Source organism: Nyctereutes procyonoides, unplaced genomic scaffold (assembly GCF_905146905.1).
Source record: "Nyctereutes procyonoides isolate TBG_1078 unplaced genomic scaffold, NYPRO_anot_genome, whole genome shotgun sequence".
In the NCBI taxonomy this organism is placed as follows: domain Eukaryota; kingdom Metazoa; phylum Chordata; class Mammalia; order Carnivora; family Canidae; genus Nyctereutes; species Nyctereutes procyonoides.
In genome coordinates, this window is record NW_026575032.1 from 6694573 (window position 1) to 6721196 (window position 26624).

General features: G+C 35.2%; 1 protein-coding gene across 1 annotated transcript in view; it reads left to right on the forward strand.

Annotated features, from left to right (window-relative positions):
• HSPA4L (heat shock protein family A (Hsp70) member 4 like) overlaps positions 1 to 26624 on the forward strand; it is a 57674-nt gene that overhangs the window by 24288 nt on the left and 6762 nt on the right. Inside the window, exons 8-19 of the mRNA XM_055316957.1 lie at positions 1003 to 1247; positions 1392 to 1468; positions 2284 to 2435; positions 2881 to 2987; positions 5684 to 5817; positions 7732 to 7931; positions 13948 to 14046; positions 15253 to 15390; positions 18518 to 18643; positions 19162 to 19269; positions 21685 to 21804; positions 25529 to 25690. Of these exons, the coding sequence (XP_055172932.1) occupies positions 1003 to 1247; positions 1392 to 1468; positions 2284 to 2435; positions 2881 to 2987; positions 5684 to 5817; positions 7732 to 7931; positions 13948 to 14046; positions 15253 to 15390; positions 18518 to 18643; positions 19162 to 19269; positions 21685 to 21804; positions 25529 to 25690 (1668 nt within the window). The remainder of the gene's footprint in view (positions 1 to 1002; positions 1248 to 1391; positions 1469 to 2283; positions 2436 to 2880; positions 2988 to 5683; positions 5818 to 7731; positions 7932 to 13947; positions 14047 to 15252; positions 15391 to 18517; positions 18644 to 19161; positions 19270 to 21684; positions 21805 to 25528; positions 25691 to 26624) is intronic.

Genomic DNA, 26624 nt, shown 5'->3' on the forward strand with positions numbered 1-26624 from the left:
GGGTTCTTTTTTTTTTTTTTTTTTTTTTTTTTTTTTTTTTTAGTAGTGACTAGTGTAAGTAGTCATTTGTGCCCTCTATCCTGGGAGATTAGATATCTTGCTCTTGTGTTTTCAAGAACTATAGTGTTGAAATTCTGTGACTTACCTGCTCCTCTTCCATCTATCCACTAGCTGGGGCTCATTGCCCAATAAGTTTATTATGTTAAATTCTTCTTCTCTTTATTCTTTATTTTGTGGTCTTTCATGTATTCTTTTATTTATTCTGTATTTTTATAAAAATAGCTTGCTTTTTATTTTTTTTAAATAGTAGTCAGAAGGCCTAATTCCTGACCTGTAAATTGACCAATTGTAGTATTTAAATGATTTTTTAATTTTTTTTTAATTTATTTATTTATGATAGTCACAGAGAGAGAGAGAGAGAGAGAGGCAGAGACACAGGCAGAGGGAGAAGCAGGCTCCATGCACCGGGAGCCCGATATGGGATTCGATCCCAGGTCTCCAGGACCGCGCCCTAGGCCAAAGGCAGGCGCCAAACCGCTGCACCACCCAGGGATCCCCCAATTGTAGTATTTAGATTTCATCTTTGGATTGGCTTTTCTTGGCTCTTGTGTTTTGGTTACATGCTCAGGACTGTTTCTTTGCTCTCTTGAACTTGGTTTTTCGTCTACTTGTTCAGTGCTGTTGTAGAACCAGTGGATATAAGATAATGAAATTTTAATTGAAACTCAGTTATTTCAGAAATAGAATGATTATGATATATAGATCTGTAACCCAAAGCAGATAACTCAGAGTGGCTAAGTATGTTGGCTAAATATAAGTGATAATTAGTATAACCCACAGCAAGTTTTGACACCCCAGTGATTTCTGACAAGTTCTTTGCCTTTGACTTTAATTTTAAAAAGGTGTTTTTTGGTTTTGTCTTTTCAAAAGCATTTGTGTTTCTGAAAGTTCTTTTCTGTTTCTGTTTTTTTTGTTTTGTTTTGTTTTTGTTTTTTTAAACAGGTCTTGGCTACCACCTTTGATCCATATTTGGGTGGCAGGAACTTTGATGAGGCTTTAGTAGACTACTTCTGTGAGGAGTTCAAGACCAAATATAAGATAAATGTGAAAGAAAATTCTCGGGCTTTGTTGCGTTTATATCAGGAATGTGAAAAACTGAAGAAGCTAATGAGCGCAAATGCATCAGATCTTCCACTGAACATTGAGTGTTTCATGAATGACCTTGATGTTTCTAGTAAAATGAACAGGTACCATGTATGTTTTCAGTTTAAGAAGTGTTGGCTTATTTTACATTTAGATCATGTCTGATTTTTTTTTCACTGTGTTACTTTAGAAGATATATTTGAGTTTTACATCCCAAAATGATGAATTTTACTTCATTTTTCCCACAGAGCTCAATTTGAACAATTGTGTGCTTCCCTATTCACCAGGGTCGAGCCACCATTAAAAGCAGTAATGGAACAAGCTAGTAAGTGTAATCACTAGACTAACCATCAAAATTGTGTCATGACGTTAACTCACTTAAATGGGGTAGGAAATGGTAAAAGCAACAAAAATTTCATATGTCTTTTGAATATTTTTCATTTTAGGGAGATTATAACTTCATTCATAAGAGTAAGGGCACTATGAATCTGGGTTTATGAGAACAGCTCCTGGCTCATGTTATTGTTTACATCATAAAACTATATTATATTCGGAAGTGTTTACATATAAGTATACTATAAAGTCTATGATGAAAATAAAGTAGAAATGGGACATGATCGCTTTTTGTTAAGGTTTTTGGTAATCAATTAATACTTCTTGGTTATTTGTGAGGTGAAAGTTAGAAAATTGAAGGACTTTGAAGAGTCCGTGAGGTACTTGTCTGTTCTTATTGTTACTCTGTCATCTGGACTAAGTGCAATGCCTGATACCTAGTTAATATTAAGTTTTGCATTTTTCCAAAATTTGTTTTTATCTTCTTTTTATTTAGTGTTGTTTTAGCAAAAAGGAAATTAACTTTTTTAAAAAAAGAAAAAGTACTTTCCAAAGTCTTTTGTTCACATTTTTATAGACTATCTAATTTTTCTCAATTAAAAACATTTTGCGGGCTCAGCGGTTTAGCGCCACCTTCAGCCCAGGACATGATCCTGGAGACCCAGGATCGAGTCCCACGTGGGGCTCTCTGCATGGAGCCTGCTTCTCCCTCTGCCTGTGTCTCTGCCTGTCTCTATCTCTCTCTCTCTCTCTGAATAAATAAATAAATCTTTAAAAAAAAAACAACCCAAACATCTTGCTTTCCAGACTTGCAACGTGAAGACATAAGTAGTATAGAAATTGTAGGGGGAGCAACACGAATTCCTGCAGTGAAAGAACAAATCACTAAATTCTTTCTTAAAGACATAAGTACCACATTAAATGCTGATGAAGCTGTTGCAAGAGGATGTGCATTACAGGTATGATTAATAATCCTTTTTTTTTTGTTTAACAGTGTATACTTTGCCAGAAATGTGGTGATAGGCTTAAAGTGACCTTTTAATATTCTCTGTTCCAACCAGTTGTCAATAGGCTAAAAATAAATTGAAATTATTCCTGATAAATAAATCTTGTGTCTTTCTAATTTGTTTTTAAAGTGTCATAGGGACAATATGTCTGTGCTTAGTGAAAGAACATTTACTTTATAGATTCTTATAATTATTTCCACTTAAAATTATTTTTTGAGATTTAAAAATATATTTTTGTAAGGTCATAGAGTACTCTTGACACTTTAAACTAGCTATTACCAAAGGACAGTAATTTTAGAATGTAACTTTATTACAAGACTTTGATAAGCAGTTCAGTCAGGGTAACCAGTATGTTTTGCGTTTGTTGATTTAAATATGGTATACATCTTATTTTCAGTGTGCGATTCTCTCACCAGCATTTAAAGTGCGTGAATTTTCTATAACAGACCTTGTTCCCTATTCAATCACATTAAGATGGAAGACCTCTTTTGAAGATGGAACTGGGTAAGTTACTTTTGAAGCCTTGGTTAGAGCTTATTGTGAATAACCAATTGAACCTACTTTCTGAACTTAGAGGAATTTACACTTCTAAAAGTCTCAAATACTTTTAAGTAAAACATTAGAAAAAAGAAACTATAAAATACTACATAATCTTTAAACCATGGTGGCATATTTTTAACTAGTACTTTATTATAAGGTAAATCAATATTTTCAAATAAAAATCACAATATGGAAATATAAAAACTTTAAAAACCTGCATCTGCTATACCCACCTCCTACTTAGCTCATTTTACAAAGGTAACCATTGTTAACAACTGTGCTTATATTGCTCCATTTTTTTGAATATCCAAAAATAAAAGCATGCACTTTTTAAGTACATATGTAATTGTCTGAGTGTCCCCAGTGCAACTTGCGTTTTAAAATGTTATATGTTAACTTTCCATGTCAACAGTGACTTTTTTCTCAGCACTTTTGCCATAATTAATTTAACCAATACACCCTAAAGCCCAATTTTTCTGATTCAAGCAGTGCTATTAGGAAAGTCCTCCTACACATCTCCTTGTTTAGTTGTGTTTGGTATATCTGTAAGACAACTGTATAGAACTGAAATTGACCCAAAGGATATCATTATTTTAACCAGTACTGCCACATTTTTCACTAAAAGGATTCTACTCATTTATATTCCTTTTAACATTGCTTATTTGTTGTAGCTCATTTTCTTCTATTCTTTTAGAGATAACATTCTGAAAGTGAAAATAAGTACTTTGTTATTAGATTTGCATTTCTGACTATTGTAAGCTACAATCTTTTCATGCTTTCATTGACATTTACATTCTTTTTACATAACTGCTAAAGATTTAAATAGCTTGTTGCTTCCCTGCCAAAAATTTGTTTCAAATAATACATTTGATGACTTTTTAGAAGTATAACTTGTATAATAAGGTAAACCTATATTTAGGTTTTGAAGTTTCTTTTAAAATTTTGTTCTTGGGCAGCCTGGGTGGCTCAGGTTTAGCGCCGCCTTCAGCCCAGGGTGTGATCCTGGAGACCCACAATCAAGTCCCATGTCTGGCTCCCTGCATGGAGCCTGCTTCTCCCTCTGCCTGTGTCTCTGCCCCTCTCTCTCCCTTTGTCTCTCATGAATAAATAAATAAAATCTTTAAAAAAATAAAATTTTGTTCTCTGCTTTTTACATCCACACCCCTGAAAAACTAAAATTTTCGTACAAATTCCAAAAATATAGATTATCTGACCTGAATGTTTTGCAGAGCATGTAAGTGGCATGTATTAATGTCAATTTTGAGGCAAGAAATGCTGTTCTTTCAGGGGTGCCTGACTGGCTCAGAAGGGCATGAGACCCTTGATTTTGGGCTTATGAGTTTGAGCCCCATGTTGGGTGTAGAGATTAACTTAAATAAACTTTTTAAATAATTAAAGTCAATTTCAGTTAGAGATACAGTGATCCAGAAAAAAATTATAAGAAACACTGAGAGGAGGGGTTAAATTGAAAAACCTATCCTAGTGATTACAACAAGAAAGTAAAAAATATTGTAGGTTCTTGAAAAACAAGATAGAGGGGAAGGTCCATGAATGTGAGATTTTCAAACCTTGCATAATGAATAGGGTGATGGTAATAGTATTATAGAGTGAGTTTCTGGGCCACTGTAAACAATAGTTATAAGCCATTTCTGTTACAGTATTTAAGTAAGAATGGGAATTGTTATGTAGGTTTTATTTTTTTTTTAATTTTTTAAAAGACTTATTTATTCATTCAGAGAGAGCGAGAGAGAGGCAGAGACACAGGCAGAGCAGAAGCAGGCTCCATGCAGGAAGCCCGATGCGGGACTCAATCCCGGGTCTCCAGGATCACACCCCAGGCTGCAGGCGGCACTAAACCACTGCGCCCTGGTGGCTGCCCGTTATGTAGGTTTTAAATCTTTCTGTGCTGAAGAGGAGGAAATACTATAAAGGACAGTATTACATCAATTGAAAAAAGGACAATGTGGATTGTATGTTAAAGTATCAGTGTAAACTTACACAGTTGACAGTACTGTGGTTATATTAAAGAATATCCCTGTTAGGAAATACACATTGAAGTACTTAGGCATAAAGGACCAGAATGTATGTAACACCCTCCACTGGTTTAGAAAAAAATGTACACATCCACAGAGTGTGTACACTTAAATGATGAAATAAATAGAATAAAATGCTGACAGTAAATCTAGTTAAGATATACAGATGTAGGGATTAAAAAAAAGATATACAGATGTTCCTTATTCTATTTTTATTTTTGCTTCTTTCTATAAGTTTGAAATTATTCCCAAATAAAGGTTTTTTTAAAGGATCTAGAGTAAAAAGGGTTATATATGACAAGTATTTTGGAAACTAATGGATAGTATTTGATACACATAGGTGAGCAAAAAACTAATCCCTTTATATTGGCCTTATACCTAATCCCGATTATTTTTCCTTTTTTTAGTAGGATAGAATTATCTGTTGCTATGACAGACATTCTAAAAACTTTGAGCTGTAAACCTATCAAATTGCATGTTCATAATAAAACCAGTAATTCTTTTTCTTTACATTTGTGGATAGAGCTCTTCAAATTGCTGCTTTTGAATTGGGAATGACATGGATTCTATAATGAGATTCATAGACAACTTCCTATTTGTTTTTAACTGTTTCCCACTCCATTTTAGGGAATGTGAAGTATTCTGTAAAAACCATCCTGCCCCATTTTCAAAAGTCATTACTTTCCACAAGAAGGAACCATTTGAACTAGAAGCATTTTATACTAATTTACATGAAGTGCCTTATCCTGATCCAAGAATTGGTAAGAGAACACAAAAAAAATCTCAGAAACTTTTGCTTTTTGTAAATATATCAGTATTTGAATCAAGGAAATAAATAAATTGATATTTCAGCTAAGCTGACACTGAAACTGAAAGATACGCATACTTTTTTCTAAACATGCACTTTTTTAGTGCTCAGAGTTTATCCTGGAATAGCAGTAGGTTTGAGTATTTTTAATTCATTTTGACTTCTCTATTGAAAATGCTCTGAAATTTGCCTGAAAGGGGGCGAGGGTCGTTTTTTTATGGAAAAATCCTTAATCAGTAAGTTGAAATTGTGCTGCCAGACTGACTATATATTCTGACTTTAAACTTTGGTTCCCTGGCAACAACCAGAATGCATATCATTGGATTAATACAAAAGTGCGCATTGGGGACTGTAATATCTGTTTTAGCTGGATAATCTTTTTAGATACACAAAACAAAGTATGATTTTATATTTAAAAGTGAAGGAATAATTTACAATTCTTAAGTTTTCTATACGTATTGCTTTTATTGATAGACTAAAAAGGGAGCAATATGACTGTTTCAAATACGTTACTTAAAGCAGTAGAAAATTATGGAAGGTGTAATTAGTTTGACAGGTCTTCCGTAATAAAGAACCACAAACTGAGTGGCTTAAACAGAATTTGTCTCGTTCTAGAAGCTAGAAGTATGAAATCAAAGTGTTGACAGGATTCCTTCTGAGAGCTTTGAGGAGAGATCTGTTCTAGGTTCTCTCCTTGGTTGGTACATGGCCATCTTCCTGTTCACATGACATTCTTCCTATATGTGTATCTGGCTACAAATAAGGACACCAGCCATTGGATTAGAGCCCACCCTGATGACCTCATTTTAATTTTTCTGCTAAGACACTGTCTACCAAACAAATAAGGTCACCTTCTGAGGTACTTGAGAATAGGACTTCATATTAATTTGGGGGTGAGGATCACAATTCAACCTATAATAAAGGTCAACCAAATTTTTACTCCTCAGTTTTTCTGCCTAGTGTTCTCTATTATGGATATCATTATATATTATGAATTTTTAAAATAAAATAGAGGGGCACTCAATTGGCTCAGTTGGAAGAGTATGTGACTCTTAAACTCAGGGTTCTGAGTTCAAACCCCATGTTGGGTATAGAGATTACTTAAAAATAAAATCTTGGGACGCCTGGGTGGCTTATTTGAGCATCTGCCTTCAGCCCAGGGCGTAATCCTGGAGTCCCAGGATTGAGTCCTGCTTCGGGCTCCCTGCATGGACCCTGCTTCTCTCTCTGCCTATGTCTCTACCTCTGTGTGTGTGTGTGTGTGTGTCTCATGAATAAATAAATAAATAAAATAAATGAAAAAATAAATAAAATAAATTTTTAATCTTTTTAAAAAATCTTTTAAAAATACTGAAAATAAAACAGTTTCTTCAAGTGAAAGTGAATATGATCTCTGTAGGTATTAGTGACTGAATAACTTTGCAATTTTGCTATAGGGTGAAATTTTTTTAAGTTGCTGTATTTGTGAATTACCAAGATGATTATGATTTGCAAAACTTACAGCAAAAGGATAATGTCCATTTTGTTTTCAAACTCAGAAGTAGAATTTTGTTACTTTGGTTTTAGAATAGCAATATTATAAAATACTTAAAAGCTATATTGCCTTAAGTCAAATTGTGCTTTGTTGAAATTCCAGCTTACCTTTGTCCTAGTATTGATGATTTGGGGCAGGCTGCTTAACCTGTCTAAATCTTAATATTAGGTTTATTAACATAAAAAAAGTGATCTAGGGTCACAGTAATCTGGATGTAATAGTTTCATGATTATTTGTCTTCATCTAAAAGATAATAATCAAATTATTGAATGAATGAATTTGAATAAGTTAATCAGAAATCCATGTACTAATGAAAGCACTTTTTTCCTTAAGGGAGCTTCACTATTCAGAATGTTTTGCCTCAGTCTGATGGTGATAGTTCCAAAGTGAAGGTTAAAGTTCGTGTTAACATTCATGGAATCTTCAGTGTGGCCAGTGCAGCAGTAATTGAGAAGCAAAATGTAGAAGGGGATCACAGTGATGCTCCTATGGAGACAGAAACTTCATTTAAGAATGAAGGCAAGGATGATGTGGTATGTAGAAAACCTATTGTGGTGGGATCCCTCGGTGGCGCAGCGGTTTGGCGTCTGCCTTTGGCCCAGGGCGCGATCCTGGAGACCCTGGATCGAATCCCACATCAGGCTCCCGGTGCATGGAGCCTGCTTCTCCCTCTGCCTATGTCTCTGCCTCTCTCTCTCTCTCTCTCTCTCTCTCTCTCTCTCTCTCTCTCTCTGTGACTATCATAAATAAAAATTAAAAAAAAAAAAAACCTATTGTGGTATGTAGAAAACCTCTAATGAGTACATTGTTTCTTAATCATAACTGATACCTTATTAGTTGAAAAAAATCTGAGGAGATTTTATTGTAGGAATCAGTATAAACTTTTTTGATGAAACATCAAAGAATGATTTTTAAAGTATAATTTTAAATGCTGACTTCTTTCACATTTTAAACTCTTTAGACGCTTTGTATCTTTATTAGCCTTATATGAAACATGTGTTTAGACTCCTCTTCCTGAATTCTTTTTTATTTCCATTAAAAACTGTATTATGGCTAGCTTTTTAGCTTTCTAGCTTTTTAGCTTTAAAGAGTTCAGATTGATACATTTTGAACTGTACATATACCTTTTCTTAGATTGATAAAGTACATCCTTAATAAAGAATCTATCTGGACTTAGGGGATATCTGGTTGGTATTTGAACACAATAGTGTGCTGTACACTCAGTAACATTAGTACAAAATTTTGACAGTTTATTTCTTTAGGAAGGAGTTACGTGACCCTTACACTATATTTATTCTTGCTATACTATAGATGCGGGAATCATAGGAGAACGTGATATATTCCATTACACAAAGGTTTCATCTTTTTATATGTACTATTTATAAGTTGTTTTTAATGGCCTATGTTAGATTTTTTTTGTTCTGATCATAATTGGAGACCCACCCTAGATTTTTTTGTGTATTTGTGTGTATTAAGAATGGATTTTGGGGGTGTCTGGGTGGTAATCAGTTGGGCATCCAGCTCTTGGTTTCAGATTGGGTTGTGCTCTCAGGACTGTGAGATCAAGCTCAGCATGGAGTCTGCTTAATATTCTCTCCCTCTCCCTCAGCTCTTCCTGCTTGTGTGCTCACTCTCTCTCAAAGATGAATGAATCTTTAAAAAAATTTTTTGTTAAATTTCAAGACCATTTCTCCATTTTTTTGAAGTTTTCTTTTTTGTCTGTTTTTATTAGTAATTATTCTAAAATCTTCATTGATCAGAATTCTCTCTAAAGTACTCCTAATTTAAGGATCATGGCATTTCCTTCCATTTTCCCATGTACTATTTTGCTATTATATCCTTCCTTGAATTGAGAAAAGAAATGTCCTAATCTGTTAGTAAAGATAGTCAATTTTTTATAATTAATGGAAAAATAATAGGTGAAAAGTTTTTTTTTGAAAAGTTGGTTTTCTTAATTGTTCATAATTTGTCAGACATGTAAATTCAATCTGTTAAGATTTATTTTTACTAATATTGAGAGTGCTGTGTATGCCTTTAGGATGAATTCTTCATAACCATTTCAATTTTCTTACCTCTTTTTCTTAAAAGTCTCTGTTGAGACCTTTAGTTTTCTCTATATACTGAATCCTGAGCACTAAAAACAGTAATATGGCACCCATTTTTCTGCCACCTCTAGCACTTCTTATTTTCTGCTTTTATTTTGTCTGTGGGCTTGAAATTCACTTAGTGTGTCCTTGAGAATGACCTGGTTGTGGACTTGAGGGATTCATCTATGAATAAAGAGTATGAGGTTATGACATCTGCTTTTGGCCATTCATAGCCTTATTTGCTTACCATAAGTGTTTTGGCTTATAGGAACATTACAATTAGTTGGTGTTCCCATATAAGGTATTTTTTCTAGATAAGTAAGATATTCCTAAATATTCCGTCTCCAACATATATAATTAAGGGAAAAAGAAAGGTTAACATCATGCATCATATCCTTGGCATTTTTGGCTAGCATACTCCAAATATATTATTTCTTTTTAAATCCCTACCATAGTTGATACAATAGGTATTGAATAAATTGTAGTTTATTTCCAAATCATTGCTAACAAGGGGTGATGGTTGAGTATCCTATGTAGAAAGTATCCTGTATGCTCTATTTCTTAACGGCTCTCTCTGGAATTTGTTTACCGAATTCTGTATCTAGAAGTTTAAAAGCATAGGGCTTATGTACCATTATAAGTCATTTCTCCCTTCCTCCCAAAAAATGAGAACCACATCAGAGCAGACTTTGGAAGATAACTGCTTTCAGTTTTAGAGGAGAAGGTGAGGTAAGTGGTAGTAAGTTCTTTTTACTCTTTCCTGCCTGCCTGACACTGTTGGCTCTGACATAAATCCAGTAAGCAGCAGGAGTCTTTTTTTTTGTCTTTTACCTGAGTTGATTTATGAAACATTATTTTATGAGCCTCTTTTTTTCATTAAAAATTAAGATAGCTTTGATTTTCCTGAAAAAAAATCAAAACAGAATGTTGATTTTTCTTTAAAGGAGATCTCAAAATTAAATTGATACTTCTAGGTATATATATTAATGTATGGTCATACTAAGAAGTTATCACAGCTTAGGCTTTATCACAAAACCAGAGATCAGAAAGACTATATGCTATTCATTATACTAATATATTTGGATTTTACTATTTGTGGTTTATCTTTTTATTTTTTTATTTTTTCAAAATATCCGATTACATGTACCAGGTACTGTTTTAGGCACTGAGGGTATGATATAGTGATAGCCAAGGAAGAAAAGGTCCCTATCTATCTGTAACTTACATTCTAGTGGGAAAGGACAGGCTAGAAGCAACAAGATACTATATAAATATACAGGAAATTGAGGGGGGATGCATAGTGGACACTATGTGATAGTGATGAGGAAAGCCACTTGTGAGGAAGGAACAGGTAAGCCAGCCTGAAAGATGAAAAAGCAGTTTGGGGCAGCCCAGGTGGCTCAGCGGTTTAGTGCCGCCTTCAGCCCAGGGCATGACCCTGGAGACCTGGGATTAAGTCCCGCATTGGGCTCCCTGCATGGGGCCTGCTTCTCCCTCTGCCTGTGTCTCTGCCTCTCTTTCTGTCTCTCTCTGTCTCTCATGAATAAATAAAATCTAAAAAAGAAAAAGCAGTTTGAAGGTAAGGAGTGGGTTTGTAGTTGTCTGAGGAGAGTGAATAAGAAGTATAAAGTCCCTGAGGCAAAAAGCCCCCCCCCACCTTTTTTTAAACAAATACAAGGGTAGCTGATGTATGAGATACAGGAGTGGAGAAGGTGGGGAGAGTGTCACAAAAAAAAATAAGGTAGGTCAAGGGACAAATCTAGTAAAGTCTTTATATAGCTCATGATAATGATTCTGGATTTTATTCTTTTGGTTTTTTTAAAGATCTTATTTATTCATGAGAGACACACACAGAGAGAGAGACAAGCAGAGGGAGAAACAGGCTCCATGCAGGGAGCCTGAAGTGGGGCTCGATCCCAGGTCTCCAGGATCGCACCCCAGGCTGAAGGCGGCACTAAACCACCGGGCCACCAGGGCTGCCCTACTTACCTATTTTAAAGAGAAAGCATGACCTAGAAGGGTGGGTGCGGGAGAGAATATCAAGCAGATTGCACACTGAGCACAGAGCCCACTGTGGGGCTCAGTTTCATGACCCTGAGATCATGACATGAGCTGAAACCAAGAGTCAGACACTTAACCAACTGCACCACGCAGGCACCTGTGGATTTTATTCTTAATTGCTTTTTATTTAGCAAGTAACTATAAGCACTAGAATGTGTATTTGGATATAGCAGGGAACAAAAAAATAATCTCAACCCTCATGGAATTTAAAATCTATTAGAGAAGCCAGAGTCTAGAAGCACTTCTTCAGTTTCCCCACTGTGGATATTTGTATGAACCTTCTTAAGTCATTTCAAGTTACTCTCAAATAAGTTGTAAGCTGTATAGCTTTCCACTTTTAATATATCTGAAATCAGGGTCGGTCTTGCAGATGATCATATCCTCTACTCACTGCTGCTGATGGCAATTATCATGATACAGTTCTCGTCACCTGTACATGTGTGAATTTGGTTGCTATTCCCAGTGGCATGACTAGGCAATGGCACCTTGACATTTCTGTCAACAAATTAAAGACCATTCATGGAAGGGCTTTGAGTCATGGTTGTCTGAAAACAATCTACTGACTCCTTAGTACGATAAAGAAAACACTTGAAGAATAGGTATCAGTGGCTTATCAGAAAACATTAGGGGGGTCCCTGGGTGGTGATCCTGGAGACCTGGGATCGAATCCCACATCAGGCTCCTGGTGCATGGAGCCTGCTTCTCCCTCTGCCTGTGTCTCTGCCTCTCTCTCTCTCTCTCTCTCTCTGTGACTATCATAAATAAATAAAAATTTAAAAAAATTAGAGACCATACTAGAGCAATTTTTAAACAAATGCTGGGTAACTAATGCTATTGATGGCACAGCGGACAATATTGTGTAGAAAAATACTTCATTAACTGATTTAAAATAGTTGGATTATGAATGTGAAGTTTTAGAAATACCTTAACCACTTTATAAGTTTATCTTTAGAGATATAAACACAATAGAAGAGCTCTTTCAATAAGTATAAAGTTAAAAATGCTAACTGATTTTGGCTACTTAATTGGCAGCATTTTTTTCTTAGTCTTACATGAAATAGAATTGTGTGCCTTCTTCATTACACTAACTCACCACTATATTACTTTTTTCACCTCTTTTCAATCAGGTAGGGGAAATTGTACATTTGGAAGTTGGTTATGGAGGTTGGTGAGGAGTGGAATATCAGAAACACTTTTTTAAAAAAATATTTTCAAAGATTTATTTATGTATTAGCGTGCAGGGAGAGGGGCAGAAGGAGAAAGAAAATCCTCCAGCAGACCTCCCACTGAGGGTGGAGCCCAACGCAGGACTCCATCCCAGGAGCCTGAGAGCATGATCTGAGCCAAAACCGAGAGTCAGCTGCTTACCCAACTGAGCTACCCAGGCATCCCGGAAATAATTGACCCTTTAACTACAAAGAACACTGGTGTAAATTATTGTCTAACTTATTTTTCTCTTTGGCACAAATAAGTACTATTCATGATAGCCTCCAAGGTAGTTTATATTTTATATATTATAATCTGAATATATTAGAAGATTTAAATTATACTGATTGCTGAATTCCAAGCTTGCTTCTTTTTAGGAGGATGGTCATAAATAAGGTTAAGAAAGACCAGGAAAATCTATTACTTGTGATTATTTACCAAGTAGAATCTATTTTAACAGTCTTATTGATTGAAAGTTTGTCCTGTAGACATAAAAAATCTTTGAAGTTTACATTTTAATAATACAGAGACATCTGCTTTGAAAGTTTGGATGTACTGAGTATTTTACTACATTTAAAAAATACCGAATTTATGTAATACACATATTTTGTATCTTATTTTCCCACATTAAGTTCTTTATAAACATTTGTCAAATTTAATGTTCTTTTTTTTCATAAGCTTATCCTTGTGAATTTAGGTTGTTGAATTTAACTTGAGAACAGTTTTCCTTTTTTTTTTTTTTTTTTGCAGTTATTTGGCCACAGCTGAATGAAAGCATTTATTCACATAGCATCAAATAGATCTTTTTCTTTTCCTTAATCTGTTTATTGGTATTCTCATTTGAAAAACAACCTTCTGGGATCCCTGGGTGGCTCAGCGGTTTAGTGCCTGCCTTTGGCCCAGGGCGCGATCCTGGAGTCCCGGGATCGAGTCCCACGTCGGGCTCCCGGTGCATGGAGCCTGCTTCTCCCTCTGCCTGTGTCTGCCTCTCTCTCTCTCTCTCTCTCTCTGTGACTATCATAAATAAATAAATCTTTAAAAAAAAAAGTTTTTAAAAAAAAGAAAAAAAGAAAACCTTCTACTGTACTATGTTCACATATTACAAAGCAGTTTTGAACACTAAGATGCTGCTTATTAAAAAAAAAAAAAAGGAAGACACTCTACAAATATTTGCAATTACGTATTTTCTATCCAGGATAAAATGCAAGTTGACCAAGAAGAAGGAGGGCATCAAAAATGCCATGCTGAACATACCCCAGAAGAGGAAATCGATCATACAGGAACTAAAACAAAGGTGTGTTTTACTATTTTTATGATTGTGTCTTTTAGAGATTGATGTTTTGAGTAATATATTTACTTTGTATTGCATACTTTTAATAGAGTTGATATTTTAAATCTTAGTAATGTGGAAAAGTATAGAAGCCTATAACCAGAATAAATACAATTCAGGGAATTATAGAGGATTTTTAAAAAGAATGAACCCTAACAATATAAGTAAAATTATCTCCTTGGTAGGAAAAAAAATGCATTTTTCAGTAATTTTTTGTCTCATCAAAAACAATGTAATCCCAGAAAAATAGGAAATGGAATAAGCTAAGTAAAGAAAACTTAAATTGACAGTAAATTTTTTTCTTTCATCTCAAAATTAACTAAGCATTTTGCTGCATATCATAAAATATTTTCCTTTGTGCAAAAATATTTTTGAAAGTAAAACTTTAAAGGATAACTCTTTCATTGAAAGTCATTATTTTATTGAGACAGTCCTTGCCAATAAAAGGGAGAGACCCCAACCCAATGACCTAGATGAATGTGGCTCTTGCTCTAAATACCATCTTCAACAGGTTTTTCTAACCTGAACAGAATTGAGTCTATATTGGTTAGAAGTACAGATTTTCTTCAGAGGTTATAAAGATTCAGTTTCAAATCCTAGGCTCTCCAATAACTTAAAAATTGAAACCTATTTTTCTGGATTTTTAATTTTATTTGATATTTTTGGCTTTAATTGTTTAACAGCTTGAAATACAGTTTACACACCATATAGTCCACCAATTTTAAGTGTACAATTCAATGGTTTTTAATACAGAGTTTTGCAACTATTATTACAATAATTTTTACAGCGCTTCACCACCCAGGAACTGCCCAGCTGTTTTCCAGGATTGTTTCAACATTTTATAATCTTGTCAGCAATTTATGAGGGTTCCAGTTTCTCCGTATCCTTACCAACTCTTGTTACTTTCCTTTTTTTTTTCGTTATTGTTGTCCCTAATGGGTTTGAAGTGGCATCTCATTGTGGCTTTAATTTGCATTTCCATCCCAGTAGTTTTTATATTAAAAGATTTAGTGTACACAGAGTATAAAATATTACCTGTATTAAAATAGTATTAAGTAAAATAGATGGTAATAGTTTTGATTTTACTTTTTTTGTTTCTTCTGAAATCACTTAAATCTATTTTCAAACTGGCTTTAGAAATTTATACTTCTCTTGCATTTCTCTCTGCAGTCAGCTCCCTCAGACAAACAAGATCGATTAAACCAGACCATTAAAAAAGGAAAAGTCAAGAGTATTGATCTGCCTATTCAGAGCAGCCTGTGTAGACAGTTGGGCCAAGATCTTCTCAACAGCTACATTGAAAATGAGGTATGTAAATCTCAGGTGATGTTGACATAAGTGGTAGTGTATTCTGAAATTTTTGTAGAGGTCAATGATTATTCACCACTACCACCCCCACCCCCACCGCTGCCAATTTTGGGAACTAGTCCATAACTTAAGGAATTATTAAATAAATCATTGAACTACTTTATTTTGGACAAAATACTGAGCTATATTAATGTCATGTACAGTGTAGCTTTTATCAGAGCTATGTGAAAAAACATGCGTTTTCTCCACTATAAAGAAAGACCATTCTAATACTATTGATTCTTACCCCCTTGTTACTCTGACTTTAACACTAACACCCAACACAGTCTAAGGTGAAGTATTAACAGCTCCCCTCTTCTATCTAATGTGTTGTTCTTAAAGATAAGGTTCTATTCAGAATGTTTGTCTGACTTACGTTTAGTACTTCTTAAGATCTGTTGTCATTCTTGAAATTTTCTTTACGTGTCTGTGTGTTTAATTTTACAGTCTCTTGAGGAAGAGTTTTGTTGCTTGACTAGCAGTTGTGTAAAAAGTAATTTTATTTTTAAAAGTTTTATTTAAGCAGTGGTTATTTTTACAGGCTTGGCTGTCGTTAAAGAAGGTCAATTTTCTTTGAAGTCCCCATATTCTCCCATCGGTGTGTGTGTGTGCGCATTATTCTTGGAATTCTTCAAGAGATTTTGACTTTACAGTTTTTTGTCTATTTATTAACTAATAAAATGCATTGCTGCATTTTAGGTAAAGCAAGCATTCCTGAAGACCTGAGTAATTCAGAATTTGTTTTGAGACTAATTTCCCCAAATTTGCCAAAATAAATTGTAGACAAGTGCTGCTGTATAGCAAACTTTGTGTATAAAATCTTTCTTAAGGTTTTAAATGTCTCACTATTTTAGATTCCAAATGTCGGTGCACTGTAGTCTTCTGTTTAAAACATTATGTTTCTGTTAAAGTGAAAATTTTGGGTATTACAATCCTCAGATTCTTTATTTCTTTGCTTTAATTATAACAATAATCATATTTTCTAGCCTCTTTACATGAGACTTTGATGTCTCATTTAATCCTCAAAACAAACCTGTGAGGTATAAGTACTGTTAGAGGTTTATGTTTTACAGATGAGGAAACAGGAACAGGTGGACTAAATCATCCATGACCAGAGAGTACCTTTGAGTTGGATCTGGGTAGTCTGTTTCAAAGCTCAAGATCACAACCACTATATTATATCTTCTCCCAGAGCTAATATTTATTCGGGATGAGTTATGTGCTAGCCACAATACTAAAATTTTATGTGAAATATGTCCATCTTACTAACAGCCCTAAGAGATAGCTAGTTGTATTCTGTTTTAGGATAAGAAAACTGAGGCTTAGAGGTTCGGTGACCTTCCTGTGATCTCAAAACTAGTAAATGGGGAGCCAGGGAATTGAATCCTGGTATGTAAAATGACATGGTCTATGTGGGGTTTTCAAAATAGCTTTATTGAGATACAATTCACATAACCTACAGTTCACCCATTTAAAGTGTACAGTTCAGTGCCTTTGTAATATTACACATTACTAATGTTTTAAACTGTAATAAAATGTATATAACCTGAAATTTACTATTTCATTGAAGTGTACAATTCAGCGGCATTATTAAATTCACAATTTTGTGCAATTGTCACCACTGCCTATTTCCAAAACTTTTTCATAACCCCAGAGAGTCTTTAATCATTAATAACTTACTATTCTTCCCTTTCCCCACCCCCCAATAAACTCTGGTCACTTTCTGTCTCTGTGGATTTGTCTATTCTAGATAAATCATATGAATGTAATCATAAAATATTTGTCCTTTACTGTCTGGTTTTGTACACTTAGCATCATATTTTCAAAGTTCATATGTATTGTAACATGTATCAGAACTCTATACCTTTTTTATAATAGAATAATATTGCACTGGATATATACATTTTATTTAACCATTCGTTTTTACCTTTTGGCAATTGTGAATAATGCTTTAGTGAGCATCAGCATACAAATAGCTGTTTTGAGTTCCTTTGATTATATACCTAGAAGTGAAATTGCCGGTCATATTGTAATTCTTTGTGTAGCTTTTTGAGGAACCAACAAATTGTTTTACATAACAGCTGTAGCATTTTACATTCCCAATTAGCAATGTTTCAAGGGTTAAAAATTCTTCACATCCTCACTAACACTGTCCATTTCTTATAATCCATGTCTTTGATTATAGTCATTGTAGTAGGTATGAAGGGGTTCGGGTTTGCACTTCCCTAATGCATATTATTATTTTTTTTTAACTGAGGTCTAGTTGATACACGATGTTACTTTAGTTTCAGATACACAACATAGCGATAAACCAGTCTATATATACATCATGGTATGCTCACAAGTGTGGCTCTCATCTCTCACTATGCGCTGTTATCATACCATTGACTGTATTCCCTATGCTGTACCTTTTATCCCCATGACTTATTCATTCCATAACTTTAAGCCTGTATCTCCAGTTTCTCCACTTCTTTTCACCTATTTTGCCCATCCGCCCACCCATCTCCCCTCTGGCAATCATCACTTCTATTTATGGGTCTATCTTTGCTCTTTGTTTATTCATTTGTTTTGTTTTTTAGATCACATATAAGTGAAATCATATGGTATTTGTTTCTGTCTAACTTGTTTCACTTAGCATAGGTCCATTATACTGTTGCAATTAGCAAGATTTCATCCTTTATAATGACTAATACTCCATTACCCACACAGGGCCCACACCCTCTTTATCCATTCATCTCAGTGGATACTTGGATTGTGTCTGTTTCTTGGCTATTGTAAATCATGCTGCAATAAACATGGGGGTGAATACATCTAATTATTTTTGTTTTCTTTGGAAAAATACCCAATAGTGGAATTATTAGATCCACCTCCATACTGTTTTCCACAGTGGCTGCACCAATTTACATTCCCACCAACACTGCATGAGGGGTTTTCTCCATACCTTCACCAACACTTGTTATTTCTTGTCTTCTTGATTCTAGCCATTCTTACAGTTATAAGGTGATATCTCATTGTGGTTTTGATATGCATTTCCCTGATGACTCTCCTGCATAGTCTTAATAGCAACTAATCTAAACATTTTGAATAGGGGAAGATGATAATGCAAGATAAATTAGAGAAAGAAAGAAATGATGCTAAGAATGCTGTTGAAGAATATGTATATGATTTTAGAGACAAGCTGGGCACAGTCTATGAAAAATTCATCACTCAAGAAGTAAGTCTAAATTTTATAATTTTTTATTAGAACTATTTGAGGGGCACCTGGGTGGTTCAGTCACTTAAGCATCTGACTCTTGATTTTGGCTCAGGTCATGATCTCATGGGCTCCATGCTCAACAGGGAGTCTGCTTCTGTCTCTCTCCCTCTGCCCCTCCCTCCCCACTCTGCCCCTCTGCCCCCTCCCAGTCCACTCTCTCTTGTTTGAAATATTGAAAATATTGGAAAAACATTGAATATTGAAAAAACGACTGAAAAAATCTTGTTTGACAATGTTAATACAAATTATGTAAATAAACATACCAAATGTGTTACTGTTGCCCATCTCCTTGAGCCATTTTAGGAATGGTTCTTAGTTATTTCTCTTAATTGTAGAACTATGGTGAAAAACATGTTTATGAATACAAAGCCAGAAAATCTGAAATTTACTCTTTTATACTTGAAAAACATTCCTTTGATAACTTTTATTTCTAAGGAGAGCATTTTTCAGTCAGTGTCTCTTAAATGTATAATTAGGACTTGAATAAACTGTCTGCAATATTGGAAGACACAGAAAATTGGCTTTATGAAGAAGGAGAGGACCAACCTAAACAAATTTATGTGGATAAGCTTCAAGAACTAAAGGTAAATTCTTTAAAGTGCATGTTAGTTTTGAATAAAACATTAAGTTCTCCTAAAAATTATGCTTTAAAAGCAGTCTATTTTTAATAAATATATCGCAAAATACTAAAGAAAGATATATGTAGAAAGAAGTTTTCTGATCTTAAAAGCATTTTTAGAGGTCAGTAATTCTACATGATATTGAAATCAAATAATGTATACTCATATTTGTTAGGAATTTCAGATATGAATACGTAGCAGATGATTAGAGCGTTACTACTATTTACATTAGCCATGTATTTCTGAAATGTCATTAAGAAGTGATTTGTGAACCTGATCCCTTCTTATCCATTAGAGTACACACCCTTTGTCTGCTTCTCTCCCCCTTCACTGTTAAGATTTTAAAGAGTAATATACAGCCCTTTTGTATTTTCACATTGCAACTGTAATGGACACCTGACCAGTGAAGAAATTCAAAAATAGTTTTCCTGCACTTAAATATCCTTCCACAAAGAAATAGATCTGGCCACCAAGTCTCCTTTTCTAGGTCAATGGCATGATTTTTGAAAAGGACCATTATTACTCTTTTCTTTCTGCTTGTCTACTCTACCTTGAAAAAAATACTTCTAAGTTCAGATTACAAGGATGATAGGAAATTTCTTTTCTTCTTTTTTTTATTTTTTTTATTTTTTATTTATTTATGATAGTCACAGAGAGAGAGAGAGAGAGAGGCAGAGACACAGGCAGAGGGAGAAGCAGGCTCCATGCACCGGGAGCCCGATGTGGGATTCGATCCCGGGTCTCCAGGATCGCGCCCTGGGCCAAAGGCAGGCGCCAAACCGCTGCGCCACCCAGGGATCCCCTCTTTTCTTCTTAATGTAGATCATAGCAATACTTTAATGTTCACATGAATTACCAGGAGCTCTTGCTGAAATGCAGACTAGGATTCAATATATATATCTGAAGGTGGTGGGGCCATTATTCTGCATTTTTAACAAGCCTCCAAGAAATTCTGATGCTGCTGGTCCTTGAGCCATTCTGACTAGCAAGGGAAAAACAGATGACATTGATAATGATTCCTAGACTATGGAAAAAGGCAGCTCTTTAGGACTTGGGGGAGGCAAGGAATGTAAGAAAAGTTACTTACAAGCAAAAGTGTTAATATCTTGCAAAGGTTAAAACTGCCTTTATGCCAAGAAATTACTTCCAAATGGAATAATTAGAAAGCAACTAGAAAACCTAAGCTTATGATAGCGAAACTAGGTTTTATCACATTTTATCTTGGAGGTGGTGTTACTCCCCATGTCCCTAAGAGAATGTATATATTTTGGGCATTAGGAGCAGCCAGGTAGCTGGGGTCAGTAGAAATAACTGAAAAGCCCAGCAGCTCTTAGGATTATTTCACCCCAAATATATAAGTAACCACAGAAGTGAATGTTACAGAAGTTTCCACAGGCTTTTGTGTTGTGGTTGTTGTTGGCTGTTAAAAAATACAGTCCTTGGTCCTCTTTCAAAAACATTTACAAAAAGGAGTGCCTAGGTGGCTCGGTCAGTTAAGCATCTGCCTTTAGCTCAGGTCATAATCCCAAGGGTCTAGGGTCAAATCTCATATAGAGCTCCCTGCTTCTCCCTCTCCCGCTGCCTGCCATTCCGCCTGCTTTTGCGGTCTATCAAATAAATACAATCTTTAAAATACATATAAGACAATAAAAATATGATGTAAATAAACTAAATGCAATTTGGTATCCTGGAACAGAAAATTATGAAGTCCACATGAGGTCTGGAGTTCAGTTAATAGTACTGTGTCAGTGTTGATTTCTTAGTTTTGACAAGTGTATGTAATAAGATGTTAAATTTAGAGGATAGCAATGAGAGGGGTACTTGATGCTCTATTATTTCCTTTATAACTTATCTGAAAATCTAAAATTCTAAAATAAGCTGATTTTTTTAATGTATAAAGAATATAAGAGAAAATAGGTATTCATTGTTCTAATGCATCCGCTCCTCAAAGTTACAGAAGCTGTATATCCAGAAATCCCAGTAATCATGTTGTTTAAAGAGTTATACACAGAAATATTTGAAACCAAGTTTCAAAAAGATGAATTCTGTACCAAATTATCCTTATGGTCTTATTTAATACCTCTGTAAATTTTTAACACTAACTTTGAAGAAATTAAAAGTGTTGCCTTTGTGTTTGAGAGGAATCAAGAAATAGTCTTAATAAATGAGAGCTACAAATCATTAGTTAGGCATCTCAGGGTTGCATAAGGAAATAACTACTGGAATTTACTTTCATGTAAGGAAACAGAGGAGAGGCATATTTTATCTGGCCAGCTTTCTTTCCTATTCATCATCATGTAAAGGTCCAATAAAAGTTGTCTTTTGTTAAAAGTTGTTTTCTGTTAATAACTTTTTTCTTTTAAAAAAATTTCGTAACAGAAATATGGCCAGCCTATTCAGATGAGGTACATGGAACATGAAGAGAGACCAAAAGCTTTAAACGACTTGGGAAAAAAGATTCAGCTTGTTATGAAAGTGATAGAAGCATACAGAAACAAGGTACGGAAGACACAAGGCCCACTGCTGATGATGGCATGTGTATAGTTACATGGTAGTGCTGGGTCAATCTGCAAGTTCTCAGCTATAAAAATATAGTAGTTGTGCCACCAAATTCCAGAAACCTCGTGTACCAAATTTAAAACTTTTTTTATTGGAAGGGTGCCTGGGTGGCTCAATCATTTGAGTGTCTGACTCTTGATTTCGCCTCAGGTCATGGTCTTAGGGTCCTGGAATCAAGCCCTGTGCTGGGCTCCATGCTGAACTTGGTGCCTGCTTGGGATCGTTTCTCCCCCTTTGGCCTCTGCCTTCCACCCTCCTCTGGCTTATGTGCTCTTTCTCTCTCAAAAAAACCTGTTTTTTTTTTTTTAATTGGAAAATCATTGTTAAAGGGTACTTCCTTAAAATACACAGTTAATGTGAATTTAATATCTTAAAATTCCACGTACTGTTTCTTTCCCAAAAAAGCCTGTTTTTTTTTTTATTGGAAAATGATTGTTAAAGAGTACTTCCTTAAAATACAGTTATGTGAATTTAATATCTTAAAATTCCTTAAAATCACACTTTCATCCAGTGACTAAATCCATTTTTTTCTTTTTTCTTAGGGATTTCATTATTGACACAGTGAAAAAAGTTTTCTTGGACTTTGTATTATCACAGGCCTCCTTTGAGACAGGACTCTGTTAGGCTTTATTTTGTTCTTTGGCCTCTTTTGCTTTTGGTTGCTCTTTGTTCTCCAGTCCAGTGGACATTTGTAATCTCCTGTACCCTATATTCTCTCATATATACAAACTAAAATCTATACCCTTAACTTTTCCACTGTTTTTAAGCCTCAAATATTTATATAAATGATCTCTCCTTTTGGACATAACAGTAAGATTTGACGAAATTAAGCTTACCATTTTTTCCCTCTAAACCTGAGAGTAGCAGACTTTTTCTTTAAATGAACAAATAGTAAATATTTTAGGTTTTACAGGCTCCGTGCAGAGTCGGCCTGAGATTCTCTCTCTCCCCCTTCCCTTATAAATAAATAAAATCTTAAAAAAAAAAAAAAAAGTAGCTAGTTGGATTTGGCCTGCAGGACAAGTTTGCTGACCCTTACTTTAAATATTCACTATAATTTCTCCAGTTTTTACCACTGGTGTTAAAATCAGTAAACAGGAGAGGCTAACACCAGATTCAGGCAGGTTATCTTCATAATAACTTAAAAACTGTTTATAGGGCAGCCCGGGTGGCTCAGCAGTTAAGCATCTGCCTTCGGCCCAGGGCGTGATCCTGGAGTCCCAGGATTGAGTCCCACATTGGGCTCCCTGCATGGAGCCTGCTTCTCCCTCTGCCTGTGCCTCTGCCTCTCTCTCTCTCTCTGTCTCTCTCATGAATAAATACATAAAATCTTTTTAAAAAAATAAACTGTTTATAAAACAATGAATATAAACACATTTCATGGATTATCTCACTTTATTCTCACAAGGATATAAGAAAACTGCAGTGCTTAAGAAACTTGCCAAGGATTATACTGGTTGTAAATGATGGAATTCGGATTAAAACCTGAACAGTGTGAAGTTAACATATAGACTCCTAACTGCTATACTACTTTTTGCTACACAATGTGGGAAGAGGTTACTTATTTTACAAATAGATTTTGAATTTTGTAAAGATCATAATCCAGCCAACTGAAAAGAATCCAGGTACTGACTGTGAATATGCCCGCTATTGTCAGTGTCCAAATTGTTCATACAGGTACAAAGAGAGAATATAAGGATAATGGAAAGGTAAGAAGGAAGCAGACAAATGAAAACAAGAATATTTGAAATCTGGCATTAGAGATCCACATACAATTACATGGCCCTGTTCCCCAGATTTTAGTAGTCTTCGAGTATGCAGATTGTAGATACCCAAAGCAAGACAAGACTTCAATTATATTCAAAGATTTTGAGTTCTTCTTATGTGCCCGGCTGTCATCAGTTCAAGGTGCTCGAACTACAAGCATCAAAGAAGACATTGAACCCATTTCTAATATGCTTCAATAGGGAAAGGTAGGCAGTAAATAAGTTAAAGTAGTAAGATAGAAAAAACAAAAATTAGTCAGATAGAGATAAAGGGCTATTGAAAAAGTCAATCACCAAATGAGGAGATTTGTCAGAAGGGCAGACTAATAAGATGATATACTGTGAGGAAAGAATTAAGGAGGTGAGGGCTCAAGACAACTTAAGTATAAAAGAAAAGGGAAAGTGATTACAAAACCTCTAGGGGAGAATGTGTTGGAGGAACAGTAAGGAGGCCAGAGGGGCTTAAAACAATGGGAACAGGATTAGCAGTTGCCATATCGTAAAGGGCCTAGTGCCTACTAGGCTGTTGTAGAAGTTTGGCTTTGAGATATCCATTGGAGGTTTTTGACCATAGAACTGATATAATTTGGGGCAGCCTGGGTGGCTCAGCGGTTTAGCGCTGCCTTCAGCCCAGGGCCTGATCCTGGAGACCTGGGTGAGTCCCACGTTGGGTTCCCTGCACGGAGCCTGCTTCTCCCTCTGCCTGTGTCTCTGTCTCTCATGAATAAATAAATAAAATCTTAAAAAAAAAAAAAAAGAACTGATATAATTTGACTTTTTTAAAGGATACAGAAACACATTAATTGGGATATTAGAATAACAAATGATAGAAGCTTGAACCTTGGATATTGAAGGGGTCAGATATCTGCTCATATTTTAAAGGCAGACCTAGTAAGATCTGGTGACAGATTTTTATGTAAATGTGACCAAGGAGTCAAAAATGACTCTAGAGATATGGCCTGGGAGGATAAAATCAGCCATTTACTAAGATGGGGGGAACTGAGAAGAGTAGGTGGGGGTATAATCAGGACTTTGAAATGTAGGTGGTCATTTCAGTCTTTATAAATAGAAATTCAAATTGAAAGATGGATATAGAGTTGGGAGTTAAGGGAAGAGGTTCAGGCTACATTTTTTGAAAGCATGCATATAAAAGGATGAATGAGAAGGAATTTAAGATGTGATCCATGAAGTAGGAGGGGATTCAAGAAAATGTGGAGACCCAGAAACTGAGTTCAAGATCAAGTATGCGTATATGTAATCCTACAAGCAGAAGGAAGCATATGGGATTAAGCTTTGCAGTTTTAAAACACCACATTCTCCCGGTTCCTTGGCTTCGGAGTACTCTTTCATTCCATTTCCCTTTATTTTCCATGTCCAGTCTGTAATCCAGCAGGTGACCCATCAGGAGATCCTCTTTCTGTAGGTGCATTGCCATATCATCCTGGTTGTGTGACTTCCATCCTAAACCATGACTCCTTAGATTGTTTCCTGTATGTTGTGGCTGCAGTTATTAGTTTTTCAGACAGAACCTTACTCTGTAATTATCCTTAACTTACCGTATTGTTCTGCTGTATATTGAGAATTTTCTGTCTAGCTTGCAGTATGCCTTCTTCCCTTATTTCTATTTTCTAACAAATTCAATTCCATGCAGCTTCTTTCTTGGCTAAGAACTGTTCTCCTGAATATTGTCCACTAGGCATTTCTTGGCAAACCTGACTTCTTCAGAAAACCTTTCTTTTTAAAAATCGAGAACTGATTTTTTTCTTTCTCCCAGTCTTCAATTCTATGCAATTTGTATGTGGCTTATTTCCGTGGGTACGTGTGAGGCATGCATTCAGTAAGAATCTAAATCTCTTAAAAGGAAGTATGCTTACTGAAATAAATCTGTTACTTAATAGGATGAAAGATACGATCATCTGGATCCTGCTGATGTGGAAAAAGTTGAAAAATACATTAGTGAAGCCATGAGTTGGCTGAACAGTAAGATGAATGCACAGAACAAACTAAGTCTCACTCAAGATCCTGTGGTGAAAGTTTCAGAAATAGTTGCAAAGTCAAAGGTAAGTAACTTATAAAATTCTGTTTAATGTGTTCAAGCATTAAATATTTTTAATGGGAGCCATACTTTGGGAAATATTCAACTTTCAAAAAAAACTCAGAAATAAATTTAAGGCTAATTTTTAATTTTGGAAAAAAATAGATTCTAGGTGGGACATCCTGTTCCTTGATTTAGTCACATACACAAGGCTGGTTTTTTACATTTTAAGTGTAATACGGAATGAAATAAAGCAATATGACAATTTCTTACTGCTAAATATGTCAGACTTCTAGACTAGATAAGACTTCTAAGTCTCCGTTGTAAAACTTTGCAGTGTAGATGTTTGACATTATTTGAAAACTGTAAAATTCTGTGGTAAAGTTATTTCTGAGATAAACTTCCCAGTCTAAAGATTATCATAGGAAAAAAACACCATGAAAAATATGAAGATGAACAATAATAAAGATCAGCATCTAAGTAGAAAAATGAATAAAGACATTGGATAAGCAATGGACAAAAGAAGGTATACATGTCCTATAAATACATGAAAAGGTGTTCATCCTCCTCAGGTTCTTCTCACCCATTTTTTTTTTCATCTGATTCATGGTTATGTGTTTACATTGTCTTTGTCCTAAGTTGTCAAGGGTGGGAAGAAATGGATGCTCTCCCTGAGCAACTTAGTTGAATTTATTATATTTTGTGTCTGTATATGTATAGAAATTTAAAGAAAGTACACAGGGCAGCCCGGGTGGCTCAGCGGTTTAGCGCCGCCTTCAGCCCAGGGCATGACCCTGGAGACCCGGGATCAAGTCCCGCATCAGGCTCCCTGCATGGGGCCTGCTTCTCTCTCTGCCTGTGTCTCTGCCTTTCTCTCTCTCTCTCTCTCATGAATAAATAAAATCTTTTAAAAAATAAATAAAATAAATAAAGTACACATTAACCCAGAGATCACAATT